We start from the raw sequence: 20173 nt of genomic DNA, 5'->3' as shown, positions 1-20173 counted from the left end.
GGAGTTGGGGCACAGAGAGGGAGACATAGGATCTTAAGCAGCCTCCATGCTCTAAGCTATCAGCTCAGAGCCTGACAGGGGCTCAAACCCAAGAACCATGAGGTCATGACCTGAGCTGAAGTCTGTTGCTTAACCGACTGAGCCACCCAGGCGCCCCACCCCTGAAATGCTTCTTAAAAGATAGGTGAAGGGAGCCTGGGTGGCTCAGTCAGTTAAGTGTCCCACTCTTGATTTAGGATCAGGTCATGATCTCATGGTTTGTGAGATCAAGCCCATATAGGGCTCCACACAGAAAGTGCTTGAGATTTTCTCTCTCCCTCTCTCTCTGCCCCTCCCCTGATCTCTCTCTCTCAAAATAAATTAAAAATAAACATAAAAAAAAAAGATAGGTGAAACTGTGGATAGGCTAAAATGAGTGAGATCTCTTCAAATAAGAATTAAGAAGAAATGATAGTAAAAGTGCAGAAATGGGAAAGTGTAAAGTATATACGAAGACAGAGGTTTATTTTTTTAAAATTTTTAATGTTTATTCATTTTTGAAAGACAGAGAGAGACAGAGTGTGAGTAGAAGAGGGTCAGAGAGAGAGGGAAACAAAGAATCTGAAGCAGACTCCAGTCTCTGAGCTCTCAGCACAGAGCCCGATGCGGGGCTGGAACTCACAGACTTCGAGATCATGACCTGAGCTGAAGTCGGGGGTTTAACTGAATGAGCCACATGCCCTGAGGATAGAGGATTATTAATGAATAGACAGATTATATGGCTGAAGCAAAGTGTTGGCACAGGAGGATAGAAGAAAATACCTTGCATTTTTATTCTCTAGGCACTGAATGCTACTGAACACTTGCTATATTACTGACATGATCAGGGCAGTGTATCCTACCACAGAATCCTCCCCTATAAGTTGATAAACTCCTCATAGGTAGCAGCTGTAATAATGGAAGAGACGATGAAGAGATAACAAAAAAGGATAAACCAGTAAGATTTTTGGCAGAACCATAAATGGCATAAGAAGAATTTAAAGTCACACTGATAACTTTAATAACAGTAAACACCATCAAAAAGACAGATCCTGATTCCTTTAACCTCCTTTTACCCTCAGATATACACATTCATCATTAGCAGGGATCCTAGTTCTATTTCTAAGATTATCTTTTTTTTCTTAGAAAGGAACTAATACTTTTTAATGCAGTAATCTGTGAAAAACAGGTTGAGACTTAAAACAAAAAGCTGATATGAAGTAACACTTAAATTGTGAATCCACTGCATCCTAAAGGAGTATTTAATAATCACCTTCATAATCTGATGAATAAAGAATATTATGCTGATTTTTTAAAATTTGAAGTAGGTCATAAAACATCTCTAAATCCAGCTCCTTTAATTTAGAATAACAGTTAAATAGCTATTTCTATATCATACCTTGTATTTGGTCATGGTGCTAAAATGATTATTCCGAAAGAACACACAAAGTTCTCCTTCCTGAACCGTTGAAGTTAGTTCACATAATCCATGGTATGTCAGTTGAGTGGCTGTGTTATTTAGAAACTGCTCAGCTACAAAGCCTATGGAACCAATGCATAGTATTAGATAGAAGAATAATTTCAAAATTAAAAAGTTTTTTTCTATTTACATTGTGTTCCACGTATGAAGAAAGGCCAATCAAAGTAAGGTTTTTCTCTACTATAACATGATTGACTCCAAACTGAAGACTCTTCTAATTTTGGTATGAAAGGTATGTCTACAGACATTAACCATCCTAAAGAAACAGTTATGTGAAATTCTTTTTAACAATAAATGTATTTACTAATACTTCACCTACTTCCAAAAAGGATTTCAGGCACTATTAATAAAAGATAGAGACACAATAAAACTAAAACCCATTCAAACAAGTAAGAAGGCAAGAATCAGCAATTTAAAAAGTAGGTAGGAATGAAAGATGTATATCAACAGCTCCTCTCCCAATGGAAAGGTGTTCAGAAATTAAAAGTAGCCTTAACAAATTGCATTGGTTTTAAGATGTTAACAAAGAACTCAGATAATTCTCAATCCACAAACTTTTTGCCTTAAAAAACTAAAAGCTGGTGTGAGACCAAACAGAAAACAGTGAGATAACTTATGCCAATTTTATCCTAATGTCCTCCAACATATACTACTCATTATGTAGCTATATCAATTTCAAAGAGAGAAATGATCTCTTTTGTTTTCAAAACAGTGAAATATAAAGATGCTTTCTGGAGTTTAGCTGATCCTCATCATTTGTGCACTTGCATATTTGCAAACTCACCTACTAACTAAAATTTATTTATAAATACAAAATCAATACTTGCCATGCTTTCAGGATCAATCCTGGATATGTGCAAAGTGGCAAAAAATTTGAGTCACTCAATGCAGACTTTCTCCACTGAAGTCAGCATTCTGCTTTCTTGTTTTAGCTTTCTTACCAAAACAGACTCTTCAGAGTCTAGTAGGTGTGCTTTTTGGGGTGATTTTTACTGTGTGAAATGACCCCCAAGCATACTGCTGAAGGTGCTGGGTAATGTTCCTAAGTGCACAAAGGCTGTGACATGCCTTACAGAGAAAACACATATTTTTGCAGATTCATTCAGACAAGAGTTATAGTGCTGTTGGCCATGAATGTAATGCTAATGAATCAACAATATGTATTAAATAAGGTGTCTCTAAATAGAAACACAAAGAAAACACGATATGTATTTATTGATTAGTTAATGAAAATCTGGTGACCAGAGGCTCACAGGAACCTACTCTTGTTTCCCCTAGAAGCAGTGGTTTAGTATTCACAAATTCAGTGTTCATAGCAACATTATACAACGTAACTACCAAGACTAATGAGAATCTGTAAAAATATTTTAAAAGGCTTCTTTCCTTCTTTCTCTTCCTTCATCCTTTTGCTCCCTTCTTTTAATAAGTAATGTCTCAGAACCAGTTACGGTGGGGGTAGGGGGTAGAAGCGAATGCCCTAAAAATTTTTATAAGTGAGCAGAGGTACAGATATAGGAATAAAAGATGAACTTATGTTAAGAAACTGAAACCCAACAAAAAATTGAAAATAAACTTGGGTAGGGCCAGAGGCAGCTGGGTAACAGGTTTATTCCACTTCCTCTTCATCTCTCACCCTTAGGGCCAAGCACTCTAAGCTGTAAACTGCAAAGTGATTGTAAAAAGCTACCAGTGTATCACTGGTAGCTACTGTATCCTATTTCAAGGAATTGGTTAAGGTCAGGGGAAGTGCAAAAAGTTATACAGAAGGCCCTGGCCAAAGGAAATTTAATAGCCCATTTGTAACTTCTTGGGTTTATACATTTAGAAGAGCTCCCCTCTTCAATTATTATCATTACTTCAGCAAGTACTAAGTTATTGGGTAGAATGTATTAGTTATATACTAAAGCACTTGCTATATAATAGTTTTAGCTTTAAGCACTATACCTATGCTGAGAAGTACCACTGTTTTATATAATATCCACATTACCAAATGATTCCTTCAGAAAAATGTTTATGAATGCTTCTCCCACACCTCACACAACATCCTCTCTACAAGTCCCTTTCAAAAAGATACAAAAATTCAATGGAGATTAACTCACATTATTTCATGTGTGTGAAATTAAAAAATCCAACACTAGAAAGGTCTTTCTCAGCTACTTCATTCAAGAGAAAGGACATCAGCTCAGAGAGAATACATGACTTGCTCAAGGACATAAAGCTAGCTATAGAAAGAGTCAATAGTTATACACTGGAACCCAGGAGAGTTATTTGGTATTAAGTTTAAAAACTTAGTGCTGATTATCATAAATGCAAACTGAATTATCTTCTTTCCAAGCCATAAAGCATATCCTGATTTAAACCTACAAAAAACAATGTTTTCTAATTCTTTTACCAACTCTTAAAATGACCCATGTGATTTTCATGGGGGTTACAACTTTTTGTAACTAATAAACAAAGTTTGGTAAACAATTCTAAGTGTTACATAGCAATTTACTTATCTGCATTGCTTTTCAAATCAAAGTTTATATGCAACATTTAGCTTAAATTTCAATTTTAATGTTCTACATACTGTTATTAATGATACCAAAGGTAAAAGCTAATATAATAGTAATAATAAAGTTATACTACTAAAAGTAAATTTAACTTAAAAATTGTTTTCTTGACACAAATGTATTTGAAAATATTTTAGTTTCATAAATTTGATACTAAATTTATCAAATTATTTTCCTCTATTACTGAAGAGTTATTAGAGAAAATAAAAGTACTAAATACCTTAAAGGAACTGAAACTAGAAGGAGAGGCACTAAAATTAGGCAAAGAAAGAACAAAAAGGATATAGGAGAAAAGGAAACTTGGCTTATTTTTAAATATTGGCTAGATTTGGCACTGCCTAAGATCTGCATTCAAATTTAAACTCAATCAGAACTTTGTCACAGTGATAGCTTTAAGCAATGACTGCTTTTTTAGTTTCATCTACTGTCAATTTTCAAAAATCAAATACATTATATCAATATTTTTTCTCAAGAGGATGGGGCAAAACAATCCCTTTTACTATGACAAATGCCCAGATTTCCTTTGAAAATACAGGGCTCATATAATTTGATTCCAGGAATACAGTAGGGAGCACAGAACATCCTACTGTGCCAGAAAATAAGGAAGTACTGAAGTAATGAAGACATTATAAAAGAACATGGCGGGCACCTGGGTGGCTCAGTGGTTAAATGTCTGACTTCGGCTCAGGTCATGATGTCCCCATTCGTGAGTTTGAACCCACGTTGGGGTCTGTGCTGACAGCGCCCAGAACCTGCTTCAATTGTATCTACCTCTCTGCCCCTCCCCCACTTGCACTCTGTCTCTCTCAAAAATAAACATTAAAAAAAAATTAAAAAGGGCCACCTGGGTGGCTCAGTCGGTTAAGCATCTGACTTCAGCTCACGTCATGATCTCACAGTCCATAAGTTCGAGCCCCGCGTCGGGCTCTGTGCTGACAGCTCAAAGCCTGGAGCCTGGTTCAGATTCTGCGTCTCCCTCTCTCTCTGCCCCTCCTCCGCTCGCTCTCTGTCTCTGTCTTCTCAAAATAAAGACATAAAAAAAAAATCAGAACATGGGATCCAGGTTGAGAGGACTTCAATGGATATATTTGAGATAATTTTAAGTATCAAAAAGAGTAATGATAAAAATGGATGATAACACACTGAATAAAAAAGAATCCATGAGTCTACATCGATAAAAAAAATTTTAGTGGGGAAAGAGAAAACATTTATTTTTACAGAAGAAACCCAATTGGGGCACCTGGGTGGCTCAGTCGGTTGAGTGTCTGACTTCGGCTTAGGTCATGATCTCATGGTTCATGGGTTCGAACCCCACATTGGGCTCTGTGCTGACAGCTAGTTCAGAGCCTGGAGCCTGTTTCAGATTCTGTATCTCCCTCTCTCTCTGACCCTCCCCTGCTCACACTGTCTTTCTCTCTCTCTCTCCCAGAAACAAATAACACATTAAAAAAAATTTTTTTAAATACACTTTATATAAAAAAAAAGAATCCCAACTAATAAATGTAGAAGGAATAATAGAAATAGCATAACCACTATAGTAATAGTTTATTCAGACAAGAATCAATCAATGCCTACTGTACTGGGTGAAAGATTATCAGGGAACAGGGGATTCACACAGTTCAAAGCACATCAAAGATTACTTATTAATTACAAAAGGCAAATGACATCTTTACAACAAAAAGATCTAGCAGATACCACATTAATCATATTTCAACATCACCAATAACGGAATAAGCAAGCATCTTGTGCCACCTGATTTGATGCTTTAGGAAAGACATAGTATCACGTATGTAGTATTCCCACCAAAAATATATAATGATTCTACTCATAAAGAGACAATCAAATGAATCCAAATTGAGGACTATTCTACAAAAACTGGCCTGGACTATTAAGAAAAGACCACAAAGGAAAAAAAGACTAGGGATAAACTAGATTACAGGAATCTAAGCTGATAGGACAAATGATTCCTGATTGGAGCCTACAATGAAAAACCTTAAGAGCTATATAGGGCATTATTGGGACAACTGGAAAATTAAGAATATAAACAGTATATTAGATAAAGGTATTGTATCAATCAGAAAAAAAGTATTGTATCGATGCTAAATTTCCTGAGATAATTTATTGTGTCTATATAAGAGAATTCTTTATTTTTAGGAGACAAATGTTGAAGCATTAATGGGCAAAGTGCTGTGATATTTGCAACTAATTCTCACATGGTTTAGAAAAAAGTCTGTTTATGTGTGCAAACAGAGAAAGAAAGCAAAACTTTGATATGTTAATAATTGGTGAATTCAGGCAAACTGCATACATGTAATCAATTGTACTATTCCAACTTTTTTATGGGTTTCAGAGTTTTTCAAAATAAAAGAAAGATAAAGAAGAGAAAATGAGTATCATTTAATCAGAAATAACTTAAATCCAAACTATAATCTTTAGTGTTTATGGCACATGATAAAGGCTTGATAAGTATTTGAATAAATGAATATCATGGATTTGAGCATTTTTTTAAAGTTAGGAATAATTGTTAAGGGAAAAATTATTCCTGAGAAAGCATCTGGAATTACGTGACCAGCTCTGGTGAAGTCTGGCAGCTGCTACTGTGCTATTTTTCTTTTTTCCTTATTGATTTTTGCTGCCATGCCACATCTATCATTATACCTATATTCAAAAAAGTACTGCCATCCAAAAGAGGAAACAAATAATATATATGCTATGTATATGTGAAAGTCCTATATTTTTACTTACAAGGTACTGTCATCAAAAGAAAAAAATGTTATCTGAAAGAAGGTGAAAGAATATCTAATTCTATTTAGTTAACACTGCTTTTTCATCAAAAAAGAATGATAGTAATATTTCTTGTGTTCTGTACTCATGGTGATGAAATATTTGAATTAAAAAAATAAGTAGTTATCACCTAAGATTAAAGCTTAATACCTTTTAATAAAAAAGGATTAGATATAAACCATCTTTTGGATATTTTATTGATTCAGAGGGAAAGTTACAGTTGTCGGACAAACAGAAAAAGCAGACTCCTTCAGTTGAACACTATGCCTAAGAAAATATGAAGAAGAAAACACTGGAGGAAAGCTAATTACTACATTAAAAGTAAAAATATCCATCGTCGCCTTTTCTTTCCTATACTATATCTTAGTGCCTATACAAGTAACCATTGGAACTGAGTAATTACTTCAGACTACACATTTATAGTTTCCTATAAACAAAAAACTAGGTTAGCTTTTTATTTATTTTTTTAATTTTTTAATGTTTATTTATTTTTTGAAGGAGAGACAGAACATGAGAAGGGGAGAGGCAGAGAGAGAGGGAGACACAGAATCCAAAATGGGCTCCAGGCTCCGAACTGTCATTGCAGAGCCCGATGTGGGGCTCAAACTAACAAACTGTGAGATCATGACCTGAGCCAAAGTCGGTCGCCTAACTGACTGAGCCATCCAGGTTCCCCTAGCTTTTTCACTGTACTGAATTCTGTGTATAATTATTCCTTGATTAAAAAATCTGATATGCAGACCTCTACCATTGCAAAATTTACATATGAAGGTATTAATCAACTCTGGTACATATTACCTCAAAATTCTGTAACACTAAAGAGGATTCCTTCCTTGATTTTATCAAGGAGTTCTTCTCAAGTTGTAACTATATAAAGGAGTTATAGTGGGGCACCTGGGTGGCTCAGTTGGTTAAGCATCCAACTTCGATTCAGGTCATGATCCCGTAGTTCATGAGTTCCAGCCCCACATTGGGCTCTGTGCTGACAACGCAGAGTCTGAAGCTGGTTTTAGATTCTGTGTCTCCCTCTCTCTTTGCCCCTCCCCTGCTCGCATTCTGTCTCTCTCTCAGGAAATGAATACACATTAAAAAAAATTATTTTAATTAGTTAAGTTTTTTGTAATCCTGAGGACTCAATGTTAAAGAAATAGTAACATTTGTTGTAATATCAGGTCGAGAAAAAGGAGAAGTGATAAAGGGACTGGATTTGTGTTGCTGTTGTTTGCTGTTGTTCACTTTGTTAGTGTACTGCCTAAGTCCTACCCTAGTGACATTATAGGCTGCCTTAGGAAAACTGTTGTTAACGAGCCTTCCCTACAGCTTCATACTCTATAAGCCTACTCACCCAAATATCACTTCTCTAGCTATCAATCCATCTGTTAACACTTTCTGGATCCTACTGTTCCCTAAGTTACTACAGAATAGCATATTGGAAGTTACTGAGATAGCTGGAATTTACACATGGCAACTTTCTTTATAGGCTTTTTTTTTTTTTTTTTTTTAGGAATACACAGTAATGAGAGTTTGGATAAAGCATGGAAAGTTCTAAGAACGCCTGAGTGGCTCAGTCAGTTAGGCGTCCAACTTCGGCTCAGGTCATGATCTCACTGTTTGTGGGTTTGAGCCCCATGTCAGGCTCTGTGCTGACTTTCAGAGTCTGGAGCCTGCTTCGGATTCTGTGTCTCCCTCTGCCTCTCCCTCTGCCCTTCCCCTACTCATTCTCCCACTCTCAAAAATAAACGTTAAAAAAATTTTTTTGTTTTTTTAAAGAATGGGGACGCCTGGGTGGCTCAGTCGGTTGGGTGTCCGACTTCAGCTCAGGTCATGATTTCACGTCTTGTGGGTTCCAGCCCCACGTCGGGCTCTGTGCTGACAGCTCAGAGCCTGAAGCCAGCTTTGGATTCTGTATCTCCCTTTCTCTCTGACCCTCCCCTGTTCACGCTTTCTCTCTCTCTCTCTCTCTCTCAGAAATAAATAAAAACATTAAAAAAAAAAAAGATTGGAAAGTTCTAGTGAGAGGAATTTTATTAATTGGAAGTTTTTTGTTTTTATTTCTTTATACGGCTTTTGTTGCTCCCTCACCCCTGTAATTAAAATTTGTTGCCTTGTGTTGCAGGGAAAGAGTTGTCATACAAATCAGTGACTGATATCTCTGTATACTTATGTGTTTATTCCAAGTAAAAACACAGGATAAGTCTCCACTAAAATACTCTGTATTTTCTGGCTACTTGCTTCTTGAATAAATGTGTTAAACTTATGGATCTACTGAGTAATATAATTAGTTGGGTTCTGATTTATATAGTATGTGATTCATGTACCTATTTTCTTTTATATGCTCTATATCTTGTAGTCACTTAATTTTTTTTAATGTGGTGATTATAATCAACTTTCAGTACACCTCATGTAAAAGAACTTTCTGAGAAGCAAAGTTTCTCCTAATTCTCATGATTTCTCTTACTTTTGCTTACCCTTCAAACAGAAGAGAACAGCAGCCTGAGTATTTGTGCATATTTATGAGGAAGTGAAGTAGGTGGTAGGAAAGGTCTATCCAAATATTATGGCTCCTTACACCATTCTGGTTTCAAATATGCTCTTCCCTTCATTGACTAGAACACAGCTGAAGAAACATGAAACTGCTTCTATTATGATAAATTTAGCCATTTTAAATAGTTAGGGATTAGGAAAACTGATGATCAAAGTACACTTTGATTTAAAATTGTGCTTTAGGGGCGCTTGGGTGGCTCAGTCGGTTAAGCATCCGACTTCGGCTCAGGTCATGATCTCACGGTTCTTGGGTTTGAGCCCCACGTTGGGCTCTGTGCTGACAGTTAGCTCAGAGCCTGGAGCCTGTTTCAGATTGTGTGTCTCCCTCTCTCTCTGACCCTGCCCTCTCACACACACACACACACACACACTCCTCTCTCTCTCTCTCTCAGAAATAAAACATTTAAATAAATAAATAAATAAAATGGTGCTTTAATATACTATATTGTACTAAAATGAACAGAAGTATATAATATTCATTTCAGTCAATTGGAGGATTAATTATAAAGTTCACTCAGTACTCCGAAATAATAATCCTAACCCTTTTTTTCAAAAGAGTAATTATCAAGAACTCCTGGGTAAATGACCTTATCAAAGCTAACAAATGATTCCAAGGATTTTTAGTAGAACTAAACTACTTTTTAGTAGAACTAAACTAAACTAAACTAGACTCTAGAAGTCAAGTGAAAAGTGTTCTAGAAAAACTGTTCACTGGTATCTTTATGAATAATTACTCCTTTGAATACCTACAAGTAGCATCACTTGTATTTTTTTAGAAGTCTTATTTATGACATTTTAAAGATATTAAATTATAAGACAAGTTATTCTGCCAAGAATATGTCAGGTAATAGCACTCACCCACCTTCACTAACCAGCTCACTATTGTCTGACTGCTTGCAAGAGATGATCTTCTCCACTAGCTGGTTGTAGCTGCAGTTACCAACAGCTTTTACAAGGTCATCAATCTAGAAAACAAATAACTGTCTCACTAATCATGATAAGATTAAAAACAATAACAAAGAAACCTGTATCATTCTTTAGGGTTTTATTCTAATATTATATTAAGTATAAAAGTACTACTTATTAATAAGAAAATCAACACCAAACAGTTTCTAATTTTGTTCACAGTTCACTATAACATATTATGAAAAATATGGCTTAGCTGTATTTCAATTATGCAAAATATAATGAAGTGGGATTATTAGATGCAACTTTATTTCTTAAGGTTATAAAGATGCATTTAAGTGATTAAAATAAAAAGTAAACTATTTCAGGAGGAAAAATAAAATTTCAGTTTTTTCCCTAAAAAGTATTTTGCACTTAAAGCAGGCAAATCTAAAGATATTAATTTATGGGATTAACAAAGTTTTCCCATTTTATTCATTATTTAGTTCTTAGCAAAGTATAATGGAGATACGGGTAGACATAACTATGTCATTTTCCCGAAGAAAGTTAATATATATTAATCAGGGACAGTATTTGCCTTATGAGTCTTATTTAATCTTTGTCTTTGGAAGTACAGTAGAAAAGTAAATGTAAAGTTTAGCTATAGGAGAATAAAACTGGGCATCTCTACTCTCCTTCCATTATACTTTGCTTTGACTATTGAAGAAAAATAGGTTCTGGTGGCTAAACAACTTGCTTTGATTGTCATCCCATCTGAAAAATAAATTTACTTATAAACTATTAACATGTACTAGTGTATTGAGATATATATGTAATATAAAACAAATATAAATGAATACAATGACATAAAATAAGAGGGCTAATATTTTCTTTCTACATCTAAATGATCTTTCTTAAATACTTACACTTTGAACACCACAAGTCTTCACATATAACTGTACAAGTAATGCTTAGGACAATGGTTCTCAAACTGGGGAGCTTGTTAAAAAGATCTAAAAGAATTCCAGGCTCAAGCTGCTTCTCTTCTCAGTTGTCTAAGCTTTCATTCCATTGCTGCATAGCAAAGTTTAGGAACAACTGCTCTAGGCTATGATTTCTTTGTTCCTGCAAAATTCTAGGGTGGAAAAAGCCTCTGAACCATTGTGGGACGGCTGACTGTTGAGAAGAGCAGTTAATTGAAAAAAGTCAAAGCAGGAAATTGTGAAAAATTGTTATATACATTATCTTAAACATTTATGTTAAAATACACGAAGTAGTCACTTGTCAATCTTTTGATGCAGAGTCAAATTAGGCCTTTTCTTTGGAAGCCAATCTTCTGGCTATGGTTCTATATACACAAAAGACTATGACTTCCAGTTTTGATTTAAAGTGAAAACTTAGACCCTTAAGAAGCAATTTGAGGGCACAATTCCTTCAGATTTTCATTATTTTCCTTAACGCTTTTACTATTTACAGTTTTCTTTAGTGACTCAACTTCATTAAGTCTTTCCAAAGAACTGAAAGAATTTTCAATCCATAAAAACACAACTATAATAAATACAAGACCAATAAACAAATATCAATTGTACTGCTGCAGATGAGCAATTAACAATACAAAGATTTCAAGTTTTCATAGGCAGAATCTCTAGCTTTTTTTTTTTAATGTTTATTTACTTTTGAGAGAGAGAGAGAGAATGTGAGCGGGCCAGGGGCAGAGAAGAGACACAGAATCCAAAGCAGTCAGCACAGAGCCCCACATGGGGTTCAAACTCATGAACCACAGATCATGACCTGAGCCGAAGTAGGATGCTTTACTGACTGAGCCACCCAGGTGCCCCTCTATATTAGTATTTCATTCAATTCATTTGGGAGCCTTTTATGCACTACTATATACTACATGCTGTTAGAGAAACTGCAGGCTCAGCAGTGAACAAAAGAGATAGTCTGTGCTTTCATAAAGTTTACATTCTAAAGACAACCCAAATAAACAAATATATGTTAGGTAGTTATATATAGTGGTGGCCAGCTGTTCTTTGTTCATTTTCATTGCACAGTATTCCACAATATGGATATACCATAATATAATTTTTTTATCATTCATCTTTTGATGGTTATCTAAGGCTATAATACTGCTATGAATAGTCTTATACATTTATCCTGTTCTACACATAAAGAGTTTCTCTAGGGAATATGCCTTGTGAAATTGCTAAGTCTTAGGGTATGCTTATCCTCAACTTTACTAGAGAACTCCAAACTGCATTCCAAAGTAGAAAACCAATTTATATTCTCTTCAGCAGGAAATGGGAATTCTCTACATTGTACATCTTCTCCAACTTAGTTAACAGTTCTAATGGGTGTAGAGTGGTATCTCATTTTGGTTTTATTTTGCATTTCCCTGATGACTAGTTCATATGTTTGCTCGTTTTTTGGATATCCATTTTTGTCAAGTACCTGCTTAAGTCATTTGCTCTTGTTTTTTTTTTAACTGGATCAAGAGTCATGTGCTCTACTGAATGAGCCAGTAGAGCACCCCCTTCTGTTTGTCATCTTAAAATTCTTTTTAAAGAATGTTTATTTGAAGAATTTTAGCTTTGTTAATTTTTATTATATGTTTACTTTCTATTTTAACACTTTCTGCTCTTAAAGTATATATATATAGCTTATAAATATCTTAAGATATATATATTTATAAGAGCTCTTTATACATTCTGCATATTAGCCCTTTATTCATTATATAAGTTATAATCATCTTTTACTCGATGGCTTGCTTTTATATTTTCTTTGGGATTTCTTTAAACAATCACAAGCTCTCAATTTCATTTTTTTAAATGTTTTATTTATTTCTAGGAGAGAGAGAGAGAGACAGCTTGAGCACGGGAGGGTCAGAGAGAGAGGGAGTTACAGACTGAAACAGGCTCCAGGCTCTGAGCTGGCAGTCAGCACAGAGCCCGACACGGGGCTCGAACCCACAAACCGCGAGATCATGACCTAAGCGAAAGGTGGACGCTTAACCGACTAAGCCACCCAGGCGCCGCGCAAGTTCTCAATTTCAATGTAGTCATGTTTACCAAAGTTCTTCATGGTTAATGGATTTGTTTTAGAAATCCTTTTCTATTAGTAAGGTCAGAAACATACTCTCAAACTTTTGAGTTTTAGCTTTGACAGTTAAACATCAATGCACGTGGAACAGAATGTTATGCTGTCAGCTGAGAGAAACAATTTCATTCTTTTCTAATTGGCTATCTAATTAGAAATCTGAATTGGCTATCTAACTAGCTAATGAGATATTTAATGACTATCTAATTGCCTTAGCATCTTTTATTGTAAGGACTGTCTTTCCCCTGTTGCTCTACAGTGTCTTATTTATCTATAAAGGCAGTCTTTTTGGCTTCTCTATTCTCTGTCATTGGTGCAAGTCTTAATGACAATATTTAAAATATTTCCTATCTGGATGACCAAGTCCTCTCTGCTTGTTCTGCTTTAAGAATATCACATTTTCTATTCCTGGCCCTTTGCATTTCCATATAAATTATAGAAGCCACTTGTCGCATTCTACCACTACTCCCCATAAAACTGTTGGGATTTTGTTTGGAGTTACAGTGAAACTATAATTTACTTTACAGAAAAAGGACATCTGTATAAACTGCCTTAAAATCTGAAATCTTAGAGACCTATTATTTACATAGGTCTCTAATTTCTCTCAATGTTAAAATTGCCCATACAGAAGTCTTGCACATCTTTTTGTCAGATTTATTCTTAGGAACTTATGCTATTTAAATGACATATTTTTAAATTTTCATTTTCTGTTTGTTATTTTATTTATTTTTTTAAAAATTTTGTTTTTAAGTAATTTCCACACCCAACATGGGGCTTGAACTCACAACCCCAAGATCAAGAGTCATATGCTCTATCAAATGAGCCAGGCAGGCACCCCCTTGTTTGTGATCTTGAAATTCTTTTCTTTTTAAAAAAATTTTTTAATGTTTTATTTATTTCTGAGAGAGAGAGAGAGAGTGAGGATGGGAGGGTCAGAGAGAGAGGGAGATATAGAATCTGAAGCAGGCTCCAGGCTCTGAGCTAGCTGTCAGCACAGAGCCCAATATGGGGCTCGAACCCACAAACCATGAGATCATGACCTGAGACAAAGTCAGACGCCCAACCGACCGAACCACCCAGGTGCCTCTTTTTTTCGTTTTAATTTTAAAATTCTTTTTGAAGAATGTTTATTTGAAGAATTTTAGCTTTGTTAATCTTCTTTACTATATATTTACCTTCTACTTTAACACTTTCTGCTCTTAAAGTGGATATATAGCTTAACTTTCAATCTTTTCTTGTTCATTAATATATTAATTTAGGGCTTTAAAAATATGGATTTAGCTATTGTACAGTTTAAAACATACTCTAAGTTTCATTATGATTTTTTTGAACCCAAACAATTTCTATTGTTTTTCTGATTTCTAGCTTAATTGCACTGGATATTCCATACTCTATACAATTTAAATCCTTAAAAATTTGCTGAAACTTGCTTTGTAGCCCTGTAGTAGGTCAGTTTTTATAAATTTCATGAATATATAAAAATAATAACATAGTCAGGTTGAAGAAAAAACAAGAGAAAATGTCATGGAGAAGAGGAGACTAGGAAGATGTGATGATTAAGTGCAGTGTAGTATCTTAGATTACATTGTGGTACAACAACAACAACAAAAAATTAGTAGAAAAATGGGTGAAGTGTGTGAGGTCCAAAGCCATAAAAATCCTAGAGGAGAACACAGGCAGTAACTTCTTTAACATCAGCTGTAGCCACTTCTTTCTAGATAGGTCTCCTGAGGCAAGGAAAGGTAAGCAAAATCAAACTCTTCCTTCTACAGTGAAGGAAACCATCAACAAAACTAAAAGGCAACCTACAGAATGGGAGAAAATATTCACAAATGACATATCTGATAAAGGGTTAGTATCCAAAATATATGAAGAAGTTATAAAACTCAACACCCCCAAAATTTAAATAATCCAATTAAAAAATGGGCAGAAGACATGAATAGACATTTTTCCAAAGACATACATATGGCCAACAGACTCATGAAAACGTGCTTACCATCACTTATGATCAGGGAAATGCAAATCAAAATTACAATGAGATGTCATCTCACATTTGCCAGAATAGCTAAACTCAACAACACAAGAAACAACAGGTGTTGGCAAGGATATGGAGAAATGGGAACCCTCTTGTATTGTTGGTGGAAATGCAAACTGGTGCAGCCACTGGAAAACAGTATGGAGGTTCCTCAAAAATAGAACCACCTTACAATCCACCAATTGCACTACTAAGCATTTATCCAAAGAATAGAAAAATGCTTATTCAAAGGGACACATGCACCCTGATGTTTACAGCAGCATTATCTACACAATTGCCAAAATATGGAAACAGCCCAAGTGTCCACCAATTGATGAATAAAGAAGATGTGGTAAATATAGACAATGGAATATTACTCAGCCATAAAAAGAGAAATCTTGCCATTTGCAATGACATGGACAGAGCTACAGAGCACAATGTTAAGTGAAATAAGCCAGTCAGAAAAAGACAAATACCATATGATTTCACCCATATGTGTAATTTAAGAAACAAAACAAATGAGCATGGGGGGGGAGGACAAAAAATAAGTGAGAAACAAACCAAGAAACAGACTCTTAATTACAGAAAACACACTGATGGTTACCAGAGGGGAGGTGGGTAGGGGGATGGGTTAACTAGATAATGGGGATTAAGAAATGCAGGCATTGGGAGTATTGGGTGATATATAGAAATGTTGAATCATTATACTGTACAACTAAATTAATATTACACTGTACACAAACTGGAATTTAAATTTAAAAAAAATTTTTAATAAATTGGTGAAATGTGAATGAAGACTATAATACAGTTAATAGTAATGTACAATATTAAGTTTTGACACATGTACCAAGGTCACATAAGATTAGGAAAAATGGATGAAAAGAAATCATCTTTGCAAACTTCCTGTAAATCTGAAATTATTCAGAAATAAAAGAATTATTAATTATTTTTAAAGAATATACATTAATCAGGTTTTCTTTTCTACTTCTATCAATTACAGAGAAATATAGAGTAACATTTTCCAGTATGGTGATCTATTGCTTTTTAATATTCTGTTAAATTCGGAGGCACCTGGGTTGCTCAGTCAGTTAAAATTCTGTTAAATTTTGTTTTATGTACTTTGAGATTATATGATTAGGTGCATACAATTTATTTTTATTGTCAAAAACTGACTTTATCCTTTGTGACAGTTCCCATGGGTGCAAGGAATGAACAATCAATTAGGTACTCACTTTCTAGGTATCTCCAGATACATATAAATCTAACTTCTCCCCCCTTCTTTTTACTTGCAATCTTTGTTTTTTTGTGTCTTGTAAACAACAAATATATTTATTTATTAATCCAGATTCAGAATCACTTTTAACTAGAGGATTTAGTCTTATTTACACTTATTATAATTATTCATATATTTTATTAAATCTATTCTCTCTGTTCTATTAGTTCAACAATACTTTACCTCTTCTTTCCTCCTTCTTTTTAGATTATTTTCTCTTCTACTAAACTAGAAGTTACCCACAATGTTTTCTATTCTTTTCATAGTTACTCTAAAAGAGCATTAGCACATTCTGTAATAATGGAATGTGTAATAATAGCACATTCCAAATCTGTGTTGCTCAATAAGATATCTACTAGCCATATGTTACTACCGGGCAACTGAAATGTATCTAGTGCAACACAGAAAATAAATTTTTTATTGAATTTAAATAGCCACACTTGGCTACCACATTGGACAAAGAAATTATAGAAACTGTAACATCTAACTCTTCAAAGCCAAAAGTTAATATTCTTTTCTTGAACAATTAATTCTAGGCCCTTAGAATACTTTATCTTCTTCCCAACTTATGCTATTATGTTTGCATATGTTAACGTACTTTTTTTAAATCCCAAAATATAATGTTATATTTGATATAGTCAACAATCATTTATATTTATCCACATGTTTATCATGTTATTTTCTCTTCATTCACTTTTCTATCTGAAATCACTTTCCCTCTTTTCTAAAGTCCTTGTTTAGACTGTCTGCTAATGATGGTCTATAGCCAGGAAGCTATCTTTTTTTTTATGATTTAAAAAAAATTTTTAAGTAATCTCAACACCCAGTGTGGGGCTTGAACTTACAACCCTGAGATCAAAAGTTACATGCTTTACTGACTGAGGCAGCCAGGTGCCCCCAAGAAGCTATATTAATTTAATTAAACTACAAAATGATTTTTCTCCATTCTTGAATGATAATTTTTCTGGGAACAGATTATAGATTAGCATTTGTCTTCTTTCAGCACACTCAATATATCATTTCTTCTATCATCTGGCTTCCAAAGTTGCTCTTCAAGAATTAGTTATCATTAAATAATGGAGACATACCCTCTCAGTAGCTGATTCTGGTGTCTGATTCTCTGGTTCCAGAGAACTGCTGATATTTATTTGCAAGATCATTACTTACATAATACATAATCAGAATACAAAGAACTAACCAATTCTGATGGAGATTTCATACAGACCTAGAGGTTTCAAACTGTTGCCTTGTTCTTTTTTTTTTTTCCTTAGCAGAAGAATCATTCATCACAAGTAAGTAAAACATAAAAAGCTCAGTCCTCAGTTTGAAAACCACTGTGTACACCAGAAAAGTCTGATGAACAATTTTAGTTCATATACTACATTTGAGTAGTTTTTCTTTAAGCATATCAATTCAACTGACTACCAGGCAATATATAGCTACACATATAGTCAGAGCGATGATCTGAGTACAATTTTTAAGAACTCAGGCTTAAGTTTCTCAGGCTGTCAGCTCATTCTCCTCAAGAACCTAGACAGGGGCAGAACCACTGTCATCTGCCAGGATCCAACATGGCTCACCTTGAATATGTAAAATGTTGCACAAGGTTGGACTTTCCAGTGATTTTTATCAATTATAGGATGCCAATAAAGATACAGGCACCCTGTTTATAATAAGCCATGCTTTCCTTGCCCAGACTACCAGTTGCTTTTACCAGTCAACAAAGATGAAGAAACTTGCAACTATGATCTCTCCATCTTTGTGGTTAGTGCGTGCAGACATGTATGCATGCTTCATACTATCAATCAATATTTACTAAGAACTTACTATGTGCCAAGCACTGTTCTAACCAATGGGATATAAGATCCCAGCCCTTCTATAGCTGGGATCATTCTAGTAGGAGATGAGAGCCAATCAAGTAAAGAAATAAATGGGGGCTCCTGAGTGGCTCAGTTGGTTAAGTGTCCAACTCTTGATCTGGGTTCATGTTTTGATCTCATAGTTTTAAGTTCAAGTCCAGCATTGGGCTCCACAATGGGTGTGAAGCCTACTTAAAAAAAGAAAAAAGAAAAAGAAATATATAAAATTCCAGATAATATTAAGTGGTAAAGAAAATCAAATCAAAGAGGCTCATGGAGAGGAAATGACTAGGGAAAAGGAGGGTGACTAATTTCAACAAGTTGTCAGAAAGGGCCTCTTTTATTATTTATTTTTTATTAAAACAATTTTTTTAAGTTTTATTTATTCATTTTAAAAGACACAGCGAGAACATGAGCAGGACAGAGGCAGAGAGAGGGAGAGAGAGAATCCCAAGCAGACCCCATGCTATCAGTGTGGAGCCCGATGTGGGACCTGACCTCAGGAACTGTGACAGGACCTGAGCCAAAATCAAAGAATCATCCAGATACCCCCAGGAAAGGCCTCTTTAACAAGGTGATATTTCACCTAAGATCTGAATAATGAAGTACCAGAAACATAAAGATCTGGGAGAACAATGTGTTAGGCTGGTAAAACAATGTTCCACGGTAGGCAATCAGCTAGTACAAAAACCTGAAATAGAAATGAGCTTGAGGGGCACCTGAGTGGCTCAGTCAGTTAAGTGTCTAATTTCGGCTCAGGTCATGATCTCACGGTCCATGAGTTAGAGCTCCACGTCAGGCTCTGTGCTGACAGCTCAGAGCCTGGAGCCTGCTTCAGATTCTGTGTCTCCTGTCTGTTCCTCCCCAACTCATGCTCTGTCTCTCTCTCTCTCAAAAATAAATAAAAACATTTAAAAATTGAAAAAAAAAGAAATGAGTTTGATATATCTGTAGAACAGAAAGGCAGTTAGTGTTACTGGAGAGTAGTATGAATGAATGAATGAATGAATGAATGAATGAATGAAAATTTTAAAGATGGGATTATCATATGAGGTGAAGGTTGGACAGATAGGCAGAGTCTAGGTCATGCACCATATCATAAAAACTCTGTTAAGTATTTTGTATCTTATTTAAGTTATACTAGAGACTTTTAAGGAAATAAGGGGGACACAGAAATCATGGGGAGGGTTATTGTACACAGATCCCTCTGAGTACCAAGACAATTCAATGGGAGAAATAATAATCTTTTACAAAGAGTACAACAAATAGTACTAGGACAACTGGATATCCACATGCAAAAGAATAACGTTGGATCCTTCCTAAAGCTATATATAAAAATTACTCAAAATTGATCATACTCCTAAATATAAGCACTAAAACTATAAAGCTCTTAGGAGAAGATACAGGAATAAATCTTTGTGACTTTGGGTTAAGCAAAACCTTCTTAGAATGCCATAAGCAACAAAAGAAAAAAAAACAGATAGGGGCGCCTGGGTGGCTCAGTCGGTTAAGTGTCCGACTTCAGCTCAGGTTATGATCTGACGGTTCATATGTTCGAGCCCCATATCAGGCTCTGTGCTGACAGCTCAGAGCCTGGAGCCTGCTTCAGATTCATGTCTCCCTCTCTCTCTGACCCTCCCCTGCTTTTTTTTTTTTTTTTTTTTTTTT

At 35.0% G+C, this 20173-nt stretch overlaps 1 protein-coding gene across 2 annotated transcripts in view; it reads right to left on the bottom strand.

The window, feature by feature from the left end:
* The window catches only part of MINDY2 (MINDY lysine 48 deubiquitinase 2), an 84922-nt gene that overhangs the window by 24993 nt on the left and 39756 nt on the right, over positions 1-20173 (bottom strand). For both annotated transcript variants that reach the window (XM_039230641.1, XM_039230642.1), the window contains 2 exons: positions 10241-10343; positions 1418-1560 (listed from right to left, as the gene is read on the bottom strand). In XM_039230641.1, the coding sequence (XP_039086572.1) occupies positions 1418-1560; positions 10241-10343 (246 nt within the window). The remainder of the gene's footprint in view (positions 1-1417; positions 1561-10240; positions 10344-20173) is intronic.

The sequence above is a fragment of the Hyaena hyaena genome, unplaced genomic scaffold (assembly GCF_003009895.1).
Source record: "Hyaena hyaena isolate Hyena2069 unplaced genomic scaffold, ASM300989v1 scaffold_49, whole genome shotgun sequence".
Lineage (NCBI taxonomy): Eukaryota > Metazoa > Chordata > Mammalia > Carnivora > Hyaenidae > Hyaena > Hyaena hyaena.
Note: the sequence above shows the minus strand (reverse complement) of the source record. Positions and strands in the feature narration are given on the sequence as shown.